General features: G+C 47.8%; 1 protein-coding gene across 1 annotated transcript in view; it reads right to left on the bottom strand.

Annotated features, from left to right (window-relative positions):
- Window positions 1–20,697, bottom strand: part of LOC144599004 (calcipressin-1-like) — a 90,316-nt gene extending 69,619 nt beyond the window's left edge. The window contains 2 exon segments of the mRNA XM_078409721.1: window positions 20,092–20,193; window positions 20,195–20,697. Of these exon segments, the coding sequence (XP_078265847.1) occupies window positions 20,092–20,193; window positions 20,195–20,377 (285 nt within the window). The 5' untranslated portion in view covers window positions 20,378–20,697.
- Between the last annotated feature and the right edge of the window lie 2,229 nt (window positions 20,698–22,926).

Consider the following 22,926-nt stretch of genomic DNA (forward strand, 5'->3'; position numbering starts at 1 on the left):
TGCCAGCTGAAGTTTCCATTACATTAGAGGGATGATACTATAATCAAACTGAAGATGGGCTATTTTGCCACATTGGATCTCTTTATAATACAAGTATTATTTTATTGCGACGCAGCCTTATCGCAAGATTGATGCACATTTGTTTGTGACGTGTTTAATCCTCTGGTATAAATGGAGCCACACTGATTTAATTTCACTCGTGCAGGAGAAAGGAATGTCTTTGAACACAGAACTCAAAGTCTGCACAGAGTTACAGTCACAATCGTGGCAAATTCCAGTGCTTTGACTGGAAATTCAGTGGTGCCAATGCTTTGATTCAGCGGAATTTAACTAACTTGACACAATGCAGAAACGAAGAATTGCAGGTGCTGGTTGTGTAGGAAAATAACTGCAGATGCTGGTACAAATTGAAGGTATCACACAAATGATAACTCAGTAAATAATAACTCCGCTGGAGTAACTCAGCGGGTCAGGCAGCATCTCTGGAGAAAAGGAATGGGTGACGTTTTAGGTCGAGACCCTTCTTCAGACTGATGTCCGGGGGAGGGGGGGGGGAGCGGGACAAAGATGCTGTTTAATACACAAAGAGCCACAAAGTGTGTAGGAAGGAACTGCAGATGCTGGTTTACACCGAAGATGGACACCAAATGCTGGAGTAAGGTCAGGCAGCATCGCTGGAGAAAAGGAATAGGTGGCGTTTCAGTCTGAAGAAGGATCTCGACTCTTCTCTCCAAAGATGCTGCCTGACCCGCTGAGTTACTCCAGCATTTTCAGTCTATCAAAGGATACAAAGTGCTGGAGTAACCCAGCAGGTTAAGCAGCATCTCTGGAAAAAACATCGGTAGGTGACGTTTTGGATTGAGACCCCTTTTCAGACTGCATATTTAAATATCTCCACAATTTTTTTTGTAAAGGATTCTATCAGCTCACTACAATGTTATCATTATTAACGACTGACTTATGCTATATTCAAATATGCCATATTTCTTCTTTCTCCTGACAATTTACAGTGGTGCAGTGGTAGAATTGCTGACTTACAGTGCCAGCGACCCAGGTTCGATCCTGACTATGGGTGCTTGTCTGTACGGAGTTTGTATGTTATCCCTGTGACTGCGTGGGTTTTCTCCGGGCACTCTGGTTTCCTCCCACACTTCAAAGACGTACAGGTTTGTAGGTTAATTGGCTTCGGTAAAATTTGTAAATTGTCCAATAGACAATAGGTGCAGGAGCAGGAGGAGGCCATTCGGCCCTTCGAGCCAGCACCGCCATTCAATGTAATCATGGCTGATCATTCTCAATCCGTACCCCGTTTCTGCCTTCTCCTCATACCCCCTGACTCCGTTATCCTTAAGAGCTCTATCTAGCTCTCTCTTGAATGCATTCAGAGAACTGGTCTCCACTGCCTTCTGAGGCAAAGAATTCCACAGATTTACAACTCTCTGACTGAAAACGTTTTTCCTCACCTCTGTTCTAAATGGCCTAACCCTTATGCTTAAACTGGGGCCCAAGTATGTAGTACGGTACTAGTCAAGTCAAGTCAAGTCAATTTTATTTGTATAGCACATTTAAAAACAACCCACGTTGACCAAAGTGCTGTACATCTGATTAGGTACTAAGGAAAAAAATGAAACATACAGTAGCACGCAAACAGTTCACAGCGCCTCCTCAATGAGCCTCATACTAGTGTATGGGGATCGCTGGTCAGGGCGGCCTCAGTGGGCCGAAGGGCCTGTTACCGCGCTGTATCCCTAAACTAAACTCTTTTTCTCTTTGTACACTTGTGAAGGTGCCAACAACTCATTGCAAGCATAGCTGCTCATAAACCACCAGCTCCTGTATGGAAGAGGACATCTAGTGGCTCAGTATATAAGAAAATAACTGCAGATGCTGGTACAAATCGATTTATTCACAAAATGCTGGAGTAACTCAGCAGGTCAGGCAGCATCTCGGGAGAGAAGGAATGGGTGACGTTTCGGGTCGAGACCCTTCTTCAGACTGATGTCGGGGGTGGGACAAAGGAAGGATATAGGTGGAGACAGGAAGATAGAGGGAGATCTGGGAAGGAGGAGGGGAAGGGAGGGACAGAGGAGCTATCTGAAGTTGGAGAAGTCGACGTTCATACCACCGGGCCGCAAACTGCCCAGGCGAAATATGAGGTGCTGCTCCTCCAATTTCCGGCGGGCCTCACTATGGCACTGGAGGAGGCCCATGACAGAGAGGTCAGACTGGGAATGGGAGGGGGAGTTAAAGTGCTGGGCCACCGGGAGATCAGTTGCGTTAATGCCGACCGAGCGCAGGTGTTCAGCGAAGCGATCGCCGAGCCTGCGCTTGGTTTCGCCGATATAGATAAGTTGACATCTAGAGCAGCGGATGCAATAGATGAGGTTGGAGGAGGTGCAGGTGAACCTCTGTCTCACCTGGAAAGAATGTTTGGGTCCTTTGATGGAGTTGAGGGGGGAGATAAAGGGACAGGTGTTGCATCTCGTGCGGTTGCAAGGGAAAGTGCCCGGGGTTAGGGTGGTTTGGGTAGGAAGGGACGAGTGGACCAGGGAGTTGCGGAGGGAACGGTCTCTGCGGAACGCAGAGAGGGGAGGGGATGGGAAGATATGGCCAGTGGTGGGGTCCTGTTGTAGGTGACGGAAATGTTGGTGGATAATATGTTGGATCCGCTGGCTGGTGGGGTGGAAGGTGAGAACGAGGGGGATCCTGTCCTTGTTGCGAGTGTGGGGATGGGGAGCAAGAGCGGAGCTGCGGGATGTACAAGAGACCCTAGTGAGAGCCTCATCTATAATGGAGGAGGGGAAGCCCCGTTTTCTGAAAAACGAGGACATCTCGGAAGCCCTAGTGTGAAACGCCTCATCCCAGGCGCAGATGCGGCGTAGACGGAGGAATTGGGAGTAGGGGATAGACTTTTTGCAGGGGACCGGGTGGGAAGAAGTGTAGTCCAAATAGCTGTGCGAGTCGGTGGGCTTGTAATAAATGTCCGTCACTAGTTTTTCTCCTGTGATGGAGATGGTGAGGTCCAGAAACGGGAGGGAGATGTCAGAGATAGTCCAGGTATATTTAAGGGCAGGATGGAAATTGGAGGTGAAGTGTATAAAGTCAGTGAGTTCTGCATGGGTGCAAGAGGTAGCACCAATGCAGTCGTCGATGTAGCGGAGGTAGAGTTCGGGGATGGGGCCAGTGGACGTCTGGAACAGGGATTGTTCGACGTACCCAACAAAGAGGCAGGCGTAGCTAGGGCCCATGCGAGTGCCCATAGCTACGCCTCTGGTTTGGAGGAAGTGGGAGGAGTCAAAGGAGAAGTTGTTGAGGGTAAGAACCAGCTCTGCTAGGCGGAGGAGAGTGTTGGTCGATGGGGATTGGCTGGTTCTACGGTCGAGGAAGAAACGGAGGGCTTCGAGACCATCCTTGTGGGGGATGGAAGTGTAGAGTGACTGGACATCCATGGTGAAGATGAGGGAGTGGGGGCCTGGGAACCGGAAGTTATCCAGGAGATGGAGAGCGTGTGAGGTGTCTTGGACGTAGGTGGGGAGGGATTTGACCAGGGGGGATAGGATGGAGTCGAGGTAGGTAGAGATAAGTTCGGTGGGGCATGAGCAGGCAGAGACAATGGGTCTGCCGGGACAATTGTGTTTGTGGATTTTGGGTAGGAGGTAGAATCGGGTAGGAGGTAGAATAGTGGCTCAGTGATGGATTGCAAGCAAAAGTGACAGTCGGTCTAACTCAACGGATCAGGCAGCCTCTCCAGAGAACATCGAGAGGTGGTCTCACCTGCTCACGTTCTCCAGACATTCTGACCGGCTGGGCTATCCAGTACTTTGTGTCCTTTTCATAAATCTCATAGAGACTGTGGGTGCCAGAAGAGAGATTATATTCATTTCCCAAAATGATAAATGCATTTTGCACATTTAAAAAAAAAAAAATCAAACCAATTGCCCAAATATAGCTCTAAATAATATTTGTCAAGTTCAGAAGTCCAGTTAAAAGACTTTTATTTTAAACGCATAAATCAAACTGCTACAGGAATTCAGTGTGTCAGGCAGGACTGTTTGCTTCTGAATGGTCCTTCCATAAGCTAGGATACTGTGTAATTCGCCTCTACCCCATTATGGACATTAGACTTTGTCAATAGTCAATTTATTTGTCACATACACAGAAAGGTGCAGTGAAATGAAAAATCACCCGCAGTTCAACAATAAGACCAATAAAAATAAGCAATAAAAATATGCAATAACACGTACAATCATAAACTTCTGTGGAACTGACGCACTGCAATGCTGAGAACTATATTCTGCACTCTTTATCTTCCCCCTTTGCTCAATCTATTGCACTTGTGTTTGAACTAATTGTATCTAAGCATGCTATATCTGATCGGGGGTTTGGATAGCAGGCAATACAAAGCTTTTTATTGCACCTCAGTACATTAGTTTTTTTTAAGCTGTGAGTTTAGTTTAGAGATACAGCGCGGAAACAGGCTCTCTGGCCCACCAAGTCCGCACTGACCAGTGATCCTTGCACATTAACACTATCCTACACACACTAGGGACAATTTGTACAAAAAACCAAGCCACTTAACCTACATACCTGTACGTCTTGGGAGTGTGGAAGGAAACCGAAGATCTCGTAGAAAACCCACGCGGTCACGGGGAGAACGTACAAACTCCTAACAGACGGCACCCGTAGTCGGGATCGAACCGGGGTCTCCGGTGCTGCAAGTGCTGTAAGGCAGCAACTCTACCGCTGGGCCACCGTGACAATAATAAACCTAAACCCAAAATTCTCATTGAAAACCTCGAGTCCAATTACATTTTAACTCTAGTTCCAAGGAATACAGCGGTTAAATTGCCTTTTCATTTCGGAACAGGCACCAATTATGTTTTAGTGCAGATTTACACCACGTTTAAGACATGATATCATATCATATCATATCATATATCTACAGCCGGAAACAGGCCTTTTCGGCCCTCCAAGTCCGTGCCGCCCAGTGATCCCCGTACATTAACACTATCCTACACCCACTAGGGACAATTTTTACATTTACCCAGCCAATTAACCTACATACCTGTACGTCTTTGGAGTGTGGGAGGAAACCGAAGATCTCGGAGAAAACCCACGGAGGTCACGGGGAGAACGTACAAACTCCTTACAGTGCAGCACCCGTAGTCAGGATCGAACCTGTGTCTCCGGCGCTGCATTCGCTGTAAAGCAGCAACTCTATTATATCTCAGCCATGATCACATTGAATGGCGGGACTGGCTCGAAGGGCCGAATGGCCTACTCCTGCACCTATTGTCTATTACACAAGGTGTCTGCTAACGTGGGATGACCAACTAGGGCGCAACATGGATAGGTGAAGATAGACACAAAAAGCTGGAGTAACTCAGCGGGTCAGGCAGCGTCTCTGGAGAGAAGGAGTGGGTGACGTTTCGGGTCGAGACCCTTCTTCACTCTAGTCAGGGGAAAGGGAATACGAGAAATATAGACAATGATGTAGAGAGATAAAGAACAATGAATGAAAGATATGCACAAAAGTAACAATGATAAAGGAAACAGGTCACAGTTCACAGTTTGTTGGGTGAGAACGAGAAGCTGGTGCGACTTGGGTGGGGGAGGAATGGAGAGAGAGAGAGAGAGAGAGAGAGAGAGAGGGAATGAAGTTAGAGAAATCAATATTCATACCGAAGGTGAGCACAGAATGCTGGAGTAACTCAGCGAGACAGGCAGCGTCTCTAGAGAGAAGGAATGGCTGATGTTTCAGATCGAGACCTTTCTTCAGACTGATGTCAGGGGAGGGGGTGGGACAGAGATAGAATGTAGTCGGAGACAGCAAGACTGGTGGGAGAACTGGGAAGGGGAGGGGATGGAGAGAGAGGGAAAGCAAGGGCTATTTGAAGTTAGAGGTCAATGTTCATCAAAGATACTAGAGGAACAAGATGGACCACTCCGTTGAAATCGCCTATACTGAAGTGTAGTACGTAAAAGAGCGTAACGTCCGCCATTTTAGTAAGCAAACCCCGCCGTTCGCGGTGTCTCTCGCAGTGTAATCAGTGTTTTTGGGGAACAGTATTTGTGATGATACCATTAAAATGCAGAATATATCACATCTATCAACTTTTTGTTATTTTTCCTTTTAAATGTTTCTGCAAGTTTCTGCCTACTAAAATGGCGCCCTGACGTACTACGGTTTTGTAGGGTTGAGTGGTCTATCTTGCTCTGCTATCTTTGATGTTCATATGCGCTGGGGTGTAAGTTGCGTGAAGGGTCCTTCCCCGAAAAGTCACCTACCCATGTTCTCCAGGCATGCTGGCTGACCCGCTGAGTTACCTCAGCAGTTTGTGTCACCATTGAATTTAACTTATCTTTCTTCTCCACAAGGTCTGATCAGACCTGGACTGACTTTCCACGACCTTCAGTGGCAAGACAACTGCAGCGGGACATTTTGAAATGGTGCTGTCATTAGGCTTATTTAGTACATTAGCTGCAAAAAAATGTTTTCAGGTCAACGGGCTTTGATGTTGAGCTCTATGCTTCTTGCATAATAACTTTAATTCGTTTCATTTTGCATGCATTGCCAACAACAGAGATCGTCACCATTGGTATTCACTCTCATTGCCAAAGCAGGATTTCAGAATCCACAGCCGCCAGAGATTCCTCCTCGCGAAGATAGACACAAAGTGCTGGAGTAACTCAGCGGGTCATGCAACTTCTATTAAGCCATCTGGACCTGGTATCCCGACCTGAAACGTCACACATTCTTTTCCTCCAGAGGGGCGTCGCGGTGGCGCAGCGGTAGAGTTGCTGTCTTACAGTGCCAGAGTCCCGGGTTTGATCCTGACTACGGGTGCTGTCTGTACAGAGTTTGTACGATCTCCCAGTGACTGCGTGGGTGTTGTAAAAGATTGTAAATTGTCCCGAGTGTGTATGTTAGTGTAATTGTGCAGGGATCGCTGGTCGGAGCGGACTTTAGTTTTTTAGATTTAGAGATACAGCGCGGAAACAGGCCCTTCGGCCCACCGAGTCCGCGCCGCCCAGCGATCCTCGCACATTAACACTATCCTACACACACTAGGGACAATTTTTACATTTACCCAGTCAATTAACCTACAAACCTGTACGTCTTTGGAGTGTGGGAGGATACCGAAGATCTCGGAGAAAACCCACGCAGGTCACGGGGAGAACGTACAAACTCCGTACAGACGGCGCCCGTAGTCAGGATCGAACCCGAGTCTGCGGTGCTGCATTCGCTGTAAGGCAGCAACTCTACCGCTGCGCCACCGTGCAGTGGGCTGAAGGGCTTTTTTCTGTGCTGTATCTCTAAACTAAACTAAAGACGCGGTCCGACTCGCTGAGGTACTCCAGCGCTTTGTGTCTACCTTTGGTATATACCGACATCTACAGCTCCTTTCTACACGTTATTCCTCACAAAACCCTTCTCTAACTACTCACCGGGTCAATCCGATGTAGATTCCGAAGCCAGTGATTTACGGCAAAACTAACCATTTCCTCGTGTCCAAATTCAGGAACAGTTTCTTCCCAGTTGTTATCCGGCAAATCTCATCGGCTCGAGTGTGGTCCAGACCTCCCATCTACCACATTGGAGTCCTTTGATCTTTCTTTAATCAGACTTTATGGGACTCCAATGTTACACGATACGATAAAACTTTATTCATCCCTCCCCCCGGAGGGAAATTGGTCTGCCAACAGTCACAACACACAAGGCACACGGAAACTTGAAATTAACATTAAACTAAAGGTGAGAAAAAAAGAAAACGGCAAGTGACAGTTGGCTGGCTGCCGTGCGTACAGCGTCTTAACTGGAACGAACAAACGCAGGCTTATCCCCATGGCAGAGGATTCTAAACCTAAAGTGCCCCCCCCCCCACCCCTTTGTTCTCCCACTGTCCCTCACGGCAGCATACCCCCCCCACCACGCCAGATCCTCCATTGTTCATCACGGCGGTCCTCCCAAGCCGGTTCCCCATTGTCCTCCCCTCCTCTCATGATCAACGACCGCTGACCGCGGGTCGATCGCTAGGTTCTCGTTGCCGCCGTGGCCCCACCGCCGCTGAGGATCATGCTGCCGCCGAGGCTCCCATCGCCACCGAGGCTCCTTCGGCCCAGACAGGCCTCGCCGCCCAGCTTCTCCGCGGTTCCCTGGAAGCCCTGTTGGGCAAGTCGAGCCCACCCGGGGCGTGTTCCGGTTGTCGGCAGCGCAGTTGTTCAGCGGGAGGATCGGTCCCGCCTTATATCTTGCACTGAATGTTGTACCTTTATCCTATATCTGTGCAGGGCATGATTATATCCATATAATAGTCTTTTCGCCCCCCCCACCCCCCAGGACACCAAGGCTGAAAGCGGCCGGGCACTGAGAGGGACAGAGGCAACGGGTTATAGGGGGAAGGCAGGAGAATGGGGTCAGGCGGGAGAGATGGATCAGCCATGATTGAATGGCAGAATAGCCTTGAGGGGCCGAATGGCCTAATTCCACTCCTATTCCTTAGGACTTAATGACAGCTGCAATGGGGCTTTATGACCGGCTGCAGCCGGGATTTTGAAAATGGCGTCTAAACCTGGCCACTCTTGCACAGATAGAGCATGAACACAAAATGCTGGAGTAACTCAGCGGGTCGGGCAGCATCTCTGGAGAAAAATAATAGGCGACGTTTCGGGTTGAGAACCATATTCTCAGTGGGTGGTTTCTATGCATCCTGTACTTAATCGGGAATTGTGTTTATGTACGGCAATAATCTATGGAAAGGAAGAATTGGCAATGTACCTTGGCGCACACGATAATAAAACAAGCATTGAACATGTCACTCATGTCCTTATTGTCAGTAGAGGTTGGTGGCTTGGGGAAATGCTCTTCGAGTACCTTAGGCAAGCAACGGCAGTATATTTTGGAGATGGTACACAGCACTCGTGTATCAGTAGCAGAGAGTCTCAGTGGTTACAGGTTAGTCAGAGCACAGAAAGAGGGATGAGGAAGGGTCTCGACCCGAAACGTCACCCATTCCTTCCCTCAAGAGATGCTGCCTGGCCCGTTGAGTTACTCCATCATTTTGTGTCCATCTTTGATTTAAACCAGCATCTGCAGTTCCTTCCTGCACAGAAATAGGGCCTTCGGCCCATCGCATCCATTCTACCATCAAATACCCATCCCCAGGAATCCCATTTATCAGCCCCTTAATCTGTAGTCTTTTACGGCTCGGTTCATCCAGATTCCTTTTAAATACCGTCAGAGTACCCATCGCCACCATCTTATCAGGCAGTGCCTGCCAGTCTGCAACCACTCTCTGCTGATCAAAAAAATTCACATCTTCCCATCTTCTCCCCTTTCTGCGTTCCAGAGACCGTTCCCTCCGTAACTCCATGGTCCACTCGTCCCTTCCTACCCAAACCACCCCCTCCCCAGGCACTTTCCCCTGCAACCGCAGGAGATGCAACACCTGTCCCTTTACCTCCCCCCTCGACTCCATCCAAGGACCCACACAGTCTTTCCAGGTGAGACAGAGGTTCACCTGCACCTCCTCCAACCTCATCTACTGTATCCGCTCTTCCAGATGTCAACGTCTCTACATCGGCGAGACCAAACGCAGGCTCGGCCATCGTTTCACTCAACACCTTCGCTCTGTCCGCCTTAACCAACCTGATCTCCCGGTGGCTGAGCACTTCAACTCCCCCTCCCACTCCCAGTCTGACCTTTCTGTCATGGACCTCCTCCAGTGTCATAGTGAGGCCCACCGCAAATTGGAGGAACAGCACCTCATATTTCGCTTGGGCAGCTTACAGCCCAGCGGTATGAACATTGACTTCTCTAACTTTAGATAGTTCCTCTGTCCCTCTCTTCCCCTCCCCCTTCCCAGTTCTCCCACTGTCTTCCTGTCTCCACCTATATCTTTCCTTTGTCCCGCCCCCCCCCCCCCCCTGACATCAGTCTGAAGAAGGGTCTTGACCCAAAACGTCATCCATTCCTCTCTCCAGAGATGTTGCCTGACCCGCTGAGTTACTCCAGCATTTTGTGATGTAAAAAAAATTCCTCTGGTACACTCTAAGCCTCGAGCTTAAATTTACACCTTCTGGTTTCAGATGTCTCCAATATGGGGGGAAAGTTTCCCCACCATCCACCCTGTCTATGTCTCTTGTAATTTGTATTCCTTAATCAGTACTTCAGCCTCCACTTGTCCAAATATAAACCCAGTCTATCCAACCTCTCCCTGTAACTAAGACATTCTACCTCAGGAAGCATTTCGGTCGATCTCCTGCAATGCAATTACAGGTCCACCGCACATTTTCCAGCAACTGGTAACCTGGACAAAATCAGGAGAGCCTCCCTGGAAGTCACTCCCGAAAACGTGGCGTCTAGCCTGGGTGAGGCGGCCGATCTCGACCTCATTGGGACCTCCGCATCGATCGGAGGGACGGATCTGCTCTAGCGGCCGGGACTCTGGAACTGCGGCTTGGCCAGAGCCGGAAGATCCTACATAGACATAGAATACATAGACAATAGGTGCAGGAGGCAGCCATTCGGCCCTTCAAGCCAGCACCGCCATTCATTGTGATCATGGCTGATCGTCCCCAATCAGTAACCCGTGCCTGCCTTCTCCGCATATCATATCATATCATATCATATATATACAGCCGGAAACAGGCCTTTTCGGCCCACCAGGTCCGTGCCGCCCAGCGATCCCCGTACATTAACACTATCCTACACCCACTAGCGACAATTTTTACATTTACCCAGCCAATTAACCTACATACCTGTACGTCTTTGGAGTGTGGGAGGAAACCGAAGATCTCGGAGAAAACCCACGCAGGTCACGGGGAGAACGTACAAACTCCTTACAGTGCAGCACCCGTAGTCAGGATCGAACCTGAGTCTCCGGCGCGGCATTCGCTGTAAAGCAGCAACTCTACCGCTGCGCTACCGTGCCGCCCTACCCTCGATTCCGTTAGCCCACAGAGCTCTATCTAACCCTCTCTTAAATCCATCCAGTGATTTGGCCTCCACTGCCCTCTGTGGCAGAGAACTCCACAAGTTCCTTCTCACCTCAGTTTTAAATGCCCCCCCCCCCCTTCATTCTAAGACTGTGGCCCCTGGTTCTGGACTTGCCCAACATTGGGAACATTTTTCCTGCATCTAGCTTGTCCAGTCCTTTTATAATTTTATATGTTTCTATAAGATCCCCTCTCATCCTTCAAAACTCCAGCGAGTACAATCCTATCCCGTAAACGACTTCCGAGGCCGACATTGAGGGTCGGTATCACCCCCACCCAGAAGCAGTGACCTGTGTTGGTCAAACTAAACAGATAAGAATGTTCTGGAACCAAGGGTGTCAGAAAAATCAGTGGTGGATGTGAATGAATGAATGAAGCCTTATTGTCACATGTGACAAGCACGATTCCAGGAATGTGTGGTTAGGATATGATGAGCGTTTGACAGCAATGGGCCTCTACTCACTGGAGTTTATTTAGAAGGTTGTGGGGGAGGGGGTGGGGGGGGTGGGAACGACACCTCATTAAAACATACAGACTAATGAAAGGCGTAGATAGAGTGGATGTGGAGAGGATGTTTCCACTGGTGGGAGAGTCTAGGACCAGAGGTCACAGCCTCAGAATTAAAGGGCGCTCTTTTGGAAAGGAGGCCAAGTCAGTGGATATTTTTAAGGCAGAGATAGACAAATTCTCGATTAGAACGGGTGTCAAGGGTTATGGGGAGAAGGCAGGAGAATGGGATTAGGAAGCATAGTTCAGCTATGATTGAATGGCAGAGTGGACTCGATGGGCCAGATGGCCTAATTCTACTCCTATAACTTGTGAACCTGTGAAGTCACAGTGATATTCTTTTTTCTGCATTCCCAAGGTATGCAAAGAATCACCACAGAAAGGGTGCCGACTAAGTTACAAAGCATTCCATTTTACCCAAACCATTTTGAACACACTGTATATATATATATATATATATATATACTCTCCATTTTCTGGAGACCAGCATTCCACACAATACTCTAGGTGTGACCTAATCTAAGTTTTACTTTATTGCACCATGATCTAAAATGCTCTTGCATCCTATACCCCAGATGGACAATAGGTGCAGGAGTAGGCCATTCGGCCCTTCGAGCCAGCACCACCATTCAATGTGATCATGGCTGATCATTCTCAATCAGTACCCCGTTCCTGCCATCTCCCCATACCCCCTGACTCCGCTATCCTCAAGAGCTCTACCTAGTTCTCTCTTGATAATAAAGACCAACATCAATCATAGGAAAAAAAAAAACTGCAGATGCTGGTTTAAATCGAAGGTAGACACAAAATGCTGGAGTAACTCAATGGGGACACAAAATTAAATCTGAAGAAGATTTCAGATCCGAAATGTCACCTATTCCTTCTCTCCCGAGATGCCGCCTGACCCGCTGAGTTACTCCAGCATTTTGTGTCCACCAACATAAATCACCTTTGTGGATCTGTGGCCTTGTGGACGGCTGTTCACACAGATATCAGTGGACCAAGTCTCACTCATTGAGATAGAGTTGTGTAAAAAAAAAGACATATTTTCCTATATCTTAATTTCTTAAAAGTGAAGTTGCTACAATGTGTGTCCTTTGCTTATAGACTCTAGACCAGTTCAGATAGCTGAACCAAGAGAGGAATAGATCGGGCAGATGCACAGAGTCCCAAGCCCAGATTAGGTGAATCGAGGACCAGAGGACATAGGTTTAAGGTGAAGGGGAAAAGATTTAATAGGAACCCGAGGGGTAACTTTTTCACACAAAGCGTGGTGGGTGTATGGAACAAGCTGCCAGAAGAGGTAATTGAGGCAGGGACTATCCCAACATTTATGAAACAGTTAGACAGGTACATGGATAGGACAGGTTTGGAGGGATATGGACCAAATGCGGGCAGGTAGGACTAGTGTAGCTGGGATACGTTGGCCAGTATGGGCAAGTTGGGCCAAAGGGCCTGTTTCCACGCTGTATGACTCTAAGTGGCATTGCATATTTCCACAAGAGTGGAGGACGAGTACACACGGGCAATGCAGCTATTGCAAAACAAACTCTATTTTACTCATCGATAACCTTTTTGATGATAGCAGACAGCACCAATGCCCTATAAACTTTCCACCATTAAAATTTAACCAGCACTGAGACATCAGTGAGAATAGCTTCACAAATTGCTACTTAACTTTCTGGGTGTAGATTTGGTCTCTGATATACAAAATTAAGCAAGCTTGTTAACTTAATGTTATGCCAGGCATTCGTTCTTCTTTCCAAGTACACAAAAGTTTGAAACTTATATATGTTATGATATCCAGCAAATAAAAAACAAGTTGACCAAAATTGTCAGATTTTTGTTTACAAAGAATGTAAAATGGGGTTACAGCTTTGTGGCTGAATCTAGATCTAAATAATCTAAATCTAGATCTAGAAAATAAATTCATTTTTTTAAATATATTTTATTTTTATTTTTATTAGCAAGGAAGAAAGAGAATTACAAATATAAAGGTTATGGGGATAGATCCGGGGGATGATGCATAGAGTTGTATATCCAACCCTAAACTCAAGTTTTAACTTTAGTTTTAAATTTTAGTTTTGTGTCAAACCCATTTACTTTTTTAAAAATTCAATAAACGGAGACCAAATTTTAAAAAATAGATCTGGTTTGTCAATTAAGATAAACCTTATTTTTTCCAAATGCAAGGTCTCGGTCATTTCTGTAATCCACATTTTAATTGTGGGGGTTACTGTTTTTTTCCCAAAATGTAAGTATTAATTTTTTCGCAGTTATTAAACTGTAGTCAAGAAAATGTGTCTGACTTATCGTAAAGTTTGTAATGTGATCAGATACTCCTAATATTATTAATTTTGGATCTAAGTCCAGTTGGTTATCGATAACTTTGGAAATAGTTTTAAAAATATCGAAGTGCATATTTGTACAAGTCACAAAAGTATGAGTTAAATTGGCTTCTTGAAATTGACATTTATCACAGTCATCCAATTTTGTAATTCTATTTAAATACACTTCAATTAAACCAGTAACGATAATCAAATCATTTTTAATGAAGTACAATGCCATGTAAATTGAGCTGCAAAATTCAATCCAAGATACAGTTATAGATTGTCTTGCCTAACTAAATTTGGAAATGCACAAAGTGCCAATAGATGTTGGTCATGCATGTGGCATTTGTAATGGGAACAAAATCAAGCTTGTCAGCATGCATTCAGGAACAGCTTCCTCACCTCTTATCTGTTATCAGGCAACTGAATCATCCCAGCACAAGCAGAGAGCAGTGCTGAACCACTATCGACCTCATTGGAGATCCTCGGACTATCCTGGATCGGACTTTGCTGGCTTTACCTTGCACTAAATGTTATTCCCTTTTCATGTATCTGTACACCGCCAAGACCTCAACGGTGGAACAGGCGGAGGACGATGGCTGACTTTAGTGGAGCGTCACAGTGGCTGGGAAGGCCAATGGAGGAAGGCTGCAGCAGAAAAAGTGTCCCCGGTCGTCTTGGACTCCACGCCACTGGATCCTGACCCAGATCTGGCAAGGGCCGTGTGGTGGCTGTCTGTGCACCAGTCTCCCCACGTTAAACAAAGTCACGCACGGGCGTCCCCTGTGGAGGGGAGAGTCACACTCGCATCGAGTGACTGCCAATGATGATGATCTATACACTGTAAATGGTTCGATTGTAATCATTTATTGTCTTTCTGCTGACTGGATAGCGCGCAGCAAAAGCTTTTCACTGTACCTCGCTCGGTACGCGTGACAATAAACTAAACGGAACCTCGGTTATCAGGCTTCTGAACAATTCTTCCATTAGCTAGGGTATGGTTCGATTCACCTCTACCCCATTGTGGACATTGGACTTTGTCTATGGAACTGTTGCGCTATAATGCCGACAACTATATTCTGCATCCTGAAGCATCTTTCCCTTTGCTCTACCCATCATACGCGAGTTTGACTTGATTGTATTTACTTACAGTATACCTGTCTGGACAGCATGCAGAACATAGCCTTCGGCTGCACCTTGGTACAATGTATAATTACAATAAACCTAATCCTAGATCACTGTAAAACATTGTATAGAAATACAAGGGACTGCAGATGCTGGTTTACAAAAGGAAGACACAAAGTGCTGGAGTAAACTCAGTGGTTCAGGCAGTGTCCCTGGAAAACTGGGAAAGTGTCATTTCAGGTCTGAAGTACGGTCTCAACCTGAACCAACACCGATCCATAAAATGCTGGAGTAACTCAGCAGGTCAGGCAGCATCTCAGGATAGAAGGAATGGGTGACGTTTCGGGTCGAGACCCTTCTTCAGACTGAAACGTCATCCATTCCTTCTCTCCTGAGATGCTGCCTGACCTGCTGAGTTACTCCAGCATTTTGTGAATAAATACCTTCGATTTGTACCAGCATCTGCAGTCATTTTCTTTTACAACACCTATCCATGTTCTCCAGAGATGCTGCCTGACCCGCTGAGTGACTCAGAGACACCGTGTGTCTTTCCCACTGTACCACTATAAGCAATTTAAAATTATATTCAAAGCAAGCTCAACCAAGAAAAGAAAATCTAGACTGACCCTGTAGATTGATAACTGACAGCTAAAAGCAGGAGCTGAGGTCACTTATGCAGGTACACAGCTACACTAACAAATTAAGAACTCATTTTACTTTTGTGCAACCCAATGCAGAATGAAATATGTTTCAGGCAAAATGACCTGTGTAATTGGAAGCCAATGAAACACATATCCATTTTGCAAGTCGCATGTGGTCGTAAAACCCACAAGAAGTAGCCACAGCATAAACATGAGAATGGTGATCTTCACACAGAGAGTGGTGAGTCTGTGGAATTCTCTGCCACAGAAGGTAGTTGAGGCCAGTTCATTGGCTATATTTAAGAGGGAGTTAGATGTGGCCCTTGTGGCTAAAGGGATCAGGGGGTATGGAGAGAAGGCAGGTACAGGTTACTGAGCAGGATGATCAGCCATGATCATATTGAATGGCTCGAAGGGCCGAATGGCCTACTCCTGCACCTATTTTCTATGTTTCTATGTCTATGTTTCTATGTGTAAAACAAAGCCAAAAAAAATCTTGCAGGTTCTTTCAAAGAACCACTGATGCTGAATGTTCTTTTAAATAAATATGGAAGCTAAACGGCACAAAAGAATCATGATGGGAATTAAATATCCAATTTACCGATAGATGTTGGCTTCATTTCCTTCACATATAAACGTAATATTACCAGCTTTAATTGTGTGATGAATTTAATGACTATTGTTCAATAAACAGCGCCAGATGGCAATTTCTTTCCTGACAGTCCAATGGAACAAAAATAAAATCTAAGATTTACTGCATTACCCCTCAGCAGTTAGACATTTGCAGTCAAATGACGAGTTGGGGGAAAAAAAAAAAATCACTGGCTTATGCAAAGTAATTTAGTAAATATAATCCAAATATGGCAACACTTTTTGTGGGGAAAAAAATAACACAAGTCAACCAAAACAGGAATGGTGGAAACTGATGCATTGCAAGCTTTCAATTCACTAATGTCCTTTCATTTCTGTTCCACAAATAAATTTCGCAAATATAATCCACATATAATAAATAACGCTTAGGAAAAAAATAATAATGAAGGGGCAACTAAAATTGCTCTAATGGAAGTAAAGGCAAATTAATGTGTTGCAAAATCTCAATTTACCATTGTCTTTTCATTTCTGCTCCACAAAAGCAATCTAGTAAATGTAATCCACATATGACAACTCTCTTTGGAGAAGAATAACGACAGGTATCCAAAACTGGACTGGTGGAAATAAAGATAAATGAATGCATTGAAAGCTCTCAATTCACCAGTGTCTTTTTATTTCTGCTCCACAACAAAATTCAGTAAATGTAATCCACTTATGACAACTCTTAGGAAACGTTAATGAAGGACAACCAAAATAGTACTTGTGAAAGTAAAGACAAAAGGATCCAGTGTCCTTTCGTTTCTACTCCACAAGGTAATTTAATAAATATAATTCACATATGATCACTCTTAGGAAAAAATAATGTTGGGTAACCAAAATAACACTTGTGGAAGTTAAGAAAAATTAATGCATTAAAGCTTAGCAGCATTGCAAAATCTCAATCTTTCCATTTCTGCTCCACTAAGTAATTTAGTAAATATAATCCATAAATGACAACTCTTAGGAAAAAGATAATGAAGGACAACCAAAATACCACTTGTGGAAGCAAAAACAAAACGAATAGTACATTGCAAGCTCTGAATTTACCAGTGTCCTATCGTTTCTGCTCCACAAGGTAATTTAATTAAAATAATTCATATATGACAACTCTATAAGAAAAAAAATAAAGGACGGCACGGTAGCGCAGCGGTAGAGTTGCTGCTTTACAGCGAATGCAGCGCCGGAGACTCAGGTTCGATCCTGACTACGGGTGCTGCACTGTAAGGAGTTTGTACGTTCTCTCCCCGTGACCTGCGTGGGTTTTCTCCGAGATCTTCGGTTTCCTCCCACACTCCAAAGGCGTACAGGTATGTAGGTTAATTGGCTGGGTAAATATAAAAATTGTCCCTAGTGGGTGTAGGATAGTGTTAATGTACGGGGATCACTGGGCGGCACGGACTTGGAGGGCCGAAAAGGCCTGTTTCCGGCTGTATATATATATGATGATATGATGATGACAACCAAATTGACACTTGTGGAAGTAAAGACAGATGGATGCATTGCAAGCTCTGAATTTACCACTGTCCTTTTATTTCTACTCCATAAAGTAATTTAGTAAATATAATCCATATGGTTATATGGTTATATGACAATTCTCAGGGAAAAAATAATAATGTTAGGCAACCAAAATAACACTTGTGGAAGCAAAGACCAGTAAGAATTGTTCTACCTGGGACATATGACAATAAAACAACCTTGACAAATTGATGCTTTTTTTTTTTGCACGCTCTCCAGTGTCATTTCTCCACAATGCAGGGCGTGCAGCGTAGTTTTACTAGGTTAATTCCCGGAATGGCGGGACTATCATATGTTAAAAGACTGAAGCGACTAGGCTTGTATACACTGGAATTTACAAGGATGAGAGGAGATCTTATCGAAACGTGTAAGATTATTAAGGGGTTGGACACGTTAGAGGCAGGAAACATGTTCCCAATGTTGGGGGAGTCCAGAACAAGGGGCCGCAGTTTAAGAATAAGGGGTAGGCCATTTAGAACGGAGATGAGGAAAAACTTTTTCAGAGAGTTGTGAATCTGTGGAATTCTCTGCCTCAGAAGGCAGTGGAGGCCAATTCTCTGAATGCATTCAAGAGAGAGCTGGAAAGAGCTCTTAAGGATAGCGGAGTCAGGGGGTATGGGGAGAAGGCAGGAACGGGGTACTGATTGAGAATGATCAGCCATGATCACATTGAATGGCAGTGCTGGCTCGAAGGGCCGAATGGCCTCCTCCTGCACCTATTGTCTATTGTCAATCTGCTCCACTAATTAAAGGACCTGCTGTTTCCAGTGTCCTTTCATTTCTGCTCAACAAAAGTGAAGACCTTGGTGTTTGGGGAAAAAAACTGCAAGCAAGAATGTTATTGTTCTATCTGGGACCTATATGGCAATAAAACACTCTTGACAAAGTGGAGCATTTTTTTGCACGCTGGCCAGTGTCGTTCCTCCACTGTTTTCCTCCACAAATTAAATAATCTGCTGCCCTTTCATTTCTGCTCCACAAAAATGATAGGACTTAGTGTGTTTGGAAGTAAGAATCTCATTGTTCTACCTGGGACGTGTGACAACAATACACACACTCTTTACATATTGATGCATACATGGGGTGCAAGACTCGCAATTCAGTGTGTCCTTCTTCACAATTTGCTCCCCCACAAATTAAATAATTAAATTTCAGTTCTGGCTCCACAAACAAAATTGGGTGTTTGTTGGAGAAAATTGGGTGTTTGTTGGAGAAAAAAAAAAACTGCATGTAAACAAAAGTCATTGTTCTACCTGGGACATATGTCCTTTCAAAACTTACAAAATTCTTAAGGGGGTTGGACAGGTTAGATGCGGGAAGATTGTTCCAGATGTTGGGGAAGTCCAGAACAAGGGGGTCACAGTTGCCTGAACATCTCCAGAGATGTTGCCTGAACCGCTGAGTGAGTTACTCCAGCTATTTGTGTCTATCTTTGGTCCTGGTGTGTACCTGGAGTATTGTGTGCAGTTTTGGTCTCCTAAACTGAGGAAAGAGGGAGTACAGAGTACAGAGAAGGTTCACGAGATTGATCCCTGGGATGGCAGGACTTTCATATGAAGAAAGACTGGATAGACTGGGCTTATTATACTCGCTGGAATTTAGAAGACTGAGGGGGGATCTTATAGAAACATATAAAATTCTTAAGGGGTTGGAGAGGCTAGATGCGGGAAGATTGTTCCCGATGTTGGGGGGAAGTCCAGAACTAGGGGGTCACAGCTTAAGGATAAGGGGGAAGTCTTTTAGGACCGAGATGAGAAAACATTTCTTTCACACAGAGAGTGGTGAGTCTGTGGAATTCTCTGGCACAGAAGGTAGTTGAGGCCAGTTCATTGGATGTATTTAAGAGGGAGTTAGATGTGGCCCTTTGTGGCTAAAGGGATCAGGGGGGTATGGAGAGAAGGCAGGTACAGGTTACTGAGCTGGATGATCAGCCATGATCATATTGAATGGCGGTGCGTACAGGCTCGAAGGGCCGAATGGCCTACTCCTGCACCTATGTTTCTATGTTTCTATTTCTGCTCCACAAAATTGGAGACCTTGGCGTGTTTGTGGTGAAGGGTGGGAGTAGTAGTAGTAGTAGTAGTAATACTAGCACTGTTTGTGTGGGGGAGGATGACAAGCCGCGGCCTTGCTGCTGCTGCTGCTGTAACCTGTGAGTGAGGAAAGGCGGCCTGTTTCCCCACACACAGCCTCCCGAGGCCTCTCTAACGTTGGGGGAGGCAGGGGGGCAGAGGTAGAGGGCACAGCAGCAGAGGTAGAGGGCACAGCAGCAGAGGTAGAGGGCACAGCAGCAGAGATAGAGGACACAGCAGGCAGGAGGCAAAGAAGGGCACAGAAGGGCTTACCCGGTACAAGGCGTCCACGAACACCCTCTCGTCCACGTGGCAGGCGATGGTGGAGGTGGGCAGGTCGTCCAGCTGCGAGCCCAGCTGCCCGGCCGCCCTGGGGGGGCTGAGCTCCGTCCTCCAGCCCCGTCCCCCCGCCGCTGCATTCCCCGTCCCCTGCCCCGTCCCCGTCCCCGGCCCCAGCCCCAGCCGCCTCCTCCACCTCGCCCTCGCCCTCCCCCCGCTCCATGTCCTCCACGTTGACCAGACTCCTCTCCTCGCTCTCGCCGTTATTCGCCACCGTCATTGTGGGTTTTAATTCTCTCTCCCACCCCCTTCTTTCTTTCTTTCTTCTTTCCTTCCCCTCTCTCTCTCTCTCTCTCTCTATATATATATATCTATATCTATCTCCCCTCCTTCTTTTCTCTCTCTCTCTCTCTCCCTCCTTCTTTCCCTCTCTCTATATCTATCTATCTACCTTTCCTCCCTCTCTCTCTCTCTCTCTCCCTCCTTCTTTCCTCTCTCTATATCTATCTATCTACCTTTCCTCCCTCTCTCTCTCTCTCTCTCCCCTCCTTCTTTCTTTTTTCCTCTCTCTCTCTCTCTCTCTCTCTCTATATATATATATATATATCTATCTACCTCCTTCCCCCGCTCTCCCTCCCCTCTCTCCCTCCCCTCTCTCCCTCCCCTCTCTCTCTCCCCCTCTCTCTCTCCCCCTCTCTCTCTCTCTCCCCTCTCTCTCTCTCTCTCCTCTCTCTCTCCCCCCTCTCTCTCTCTCCCCTCTCTCTCTCTCTCTATCTACCCTCCTTCTTTCTTTCCTACCCCCTCCCTCTATATCTATCTATCTACCTTCCCTCCTGCTTTCCTTCCTTCCCTCTCTCCCTCTCTCTCCCTCCCTCCTTATTTCACTCCCTCCTTCTTTCCTCTCCCTCTCCCCCTCTCTCTATCTACCCTCCTTCTTTCTTTCTTTCCCCCTCTCTCCTCTCCCCTCTCCCTCTCCCTCTCTCTCTCTCCTCTCCCCTCTCTCTCTCTCTCTCTCCTCCCCTCTCTCTCTACCTTCCCTCCTTCTTTCTTTCTTTCCTTCCCCCTCCCTCCCTCCCTCTCTTTCTCTCTCTCTCTCTCTCTCTCTCTCTCTCTCTCTCTCTCTCTCTCTCTCTCTCTCTCTCTCTCTCTCTATCTCTATCTCTCTCTCTCTCTCTCTCTCTCTCTCCCCTCTCCCTTTCTCTTTCTCTCTCTCTCTCTCTCTCTCTCTCTCTATCTATCTATTTACCTCCCTCCTCCCCTGAGCGCAAAGGACGTGCTTAGTGTGTTGCGACGAGTTTTGTTACACTTTAACTCGCCCTCTACGCCTGTCGGGTTAGGTCGCCTCCTCTCTCCCTCTCTACCCCTCCCTCTCCCTCCCTCCCTCTACCCCTCCCTCTCCCTCCCTCCCTCTCCACCTCCCCCTCTCCCCTCCCCCCTCTCCTCCCCCCCTCTCCCCTCCCCCCTCTCCTCCCCCCTCTCCCCTCCCCCCTCTCCTCCCCCCCACTCCCCTCCCCCTCTCCCCCTCTCCTCTCCCCTCCCCCTCCCCCTCCCCCCCCTCTCCTCTCCCCTCCCCCCCTCTCCTCTCCCCTCCCCCCTTCTCCTCCTCTCCCCCCTCCCTCCCCCCTCCCCCCTCCCCCCTCCCTCCTCCCCCCCCTCCCCCCTCCCTCTCCCCCCCTCCCCCCTCCCTCTCCCCCCCTCCCTCTCTCCCCCCTCCCCCCCTCCCTCTCTCCCCCCCTCCCTCTCCCCCCTCCTCTCTCCCCCCTCCCTCTCTCCCCCCCTCCCCCCCTCCCCCTCTCCCTCTCCCCCTCTCCCTCTCCCCCTCCCCCTCTCCCCCTCCCCCCCTCCCCCTCCCCCCTCCCCCTCCCTCTCCCCCCCTCCCTCTCCCCCCCTCCCCCCTCCCTCTCCCCCCTCCCCCCTCCCTCTCCCCCCCTCCTCTCCCCCCCCTCCCTCTCCCCCCCTCCCTCTCCCCCTCCCCTCCCTCTCCCCCCTCCCCCTCCTCTCCCCCCCTCCCCCTCCCTCTCCCCCCCTCCCCTCCCTCTCCCCCCTCCCCCCCCTCTCCCCCCCCTCTCCCCCTCTCCCCTCCCTCTCCCCCCCTCTCCCCCCCTCTCCCCCTCCCTCTCCCCCTCCCTCTCCCCCCTCTCCCCCTCTCCCCCCCTCCCCCCTCCCCCTCCCTCTCCCCTCCCCCTCCCCCTCCCTCTCCCCCTCCCCCTCCCTCTCCCCCTCCCTCTCCCCCCCTCCCCCTCCCTCTCCCCCTCCCCCTCCCTCTCCCCCCCTCCCCCCCCCTCTCCCCCCCCCCTCTCCTCCCCCCTCTCCTTCCCTCCCTCCCTCCCTCCCTCCCTCCCTCCCTCCCTCCCTCCCTCCTCCCTCCCTCTCTCTCTCCTCTCCCTCTCTCCCCCTTCTCTCTATCCCTCCCTCTCTCTATCCCTCCCTCTCTCTATCCCTCCCTCTCTCTATCCCTCCCTCTCTCTATCCTTCCCTCTCTCTCTACTCTTTCCTCACTCCCTCTCTCTCCCAATACTTTGTTGCCAGGACACGACGCAACTCGCTACCGCCTCTCACATCAGCGCTGGCAATTCGATACAAAACATGTACCATTTTAACCAGCCTGAAGTCAGCCAGTCATTCAAGAACCAGAAAAAAAGTCCTAAGGTGCTAGACTAACTCAGCAGGTCAGGCAGCATCTCTGTCCTCCAGGGATCCTGTCTGACCTGCTGAGTTACTCCCAGCACTTTGTCTCTTTTGCTGGGAAACCAAACTGTGTCCAAACTTCATCATGTAGGAAGGAAACGCAGACGCTGGTTTACACCAAAGATAGACACAAAAATGCTA

This window comes from Rhinoraja longicauda, chromosome 12, assembly GCF_053455715.1.
Source record: "Rhinoraja longicauda isolate Sanriku21f chromosome 12, sRhiLon1.1, whole genome shotgun sequence".
NCBI classification, from domain to species: domain Eukaryota; kingdom Metazoa; phylum Chordata; class Chondrichthyes; order Rajiformes; family Arhynchobatidae; genus Rhinoraja; species Rhinoraja longicauda.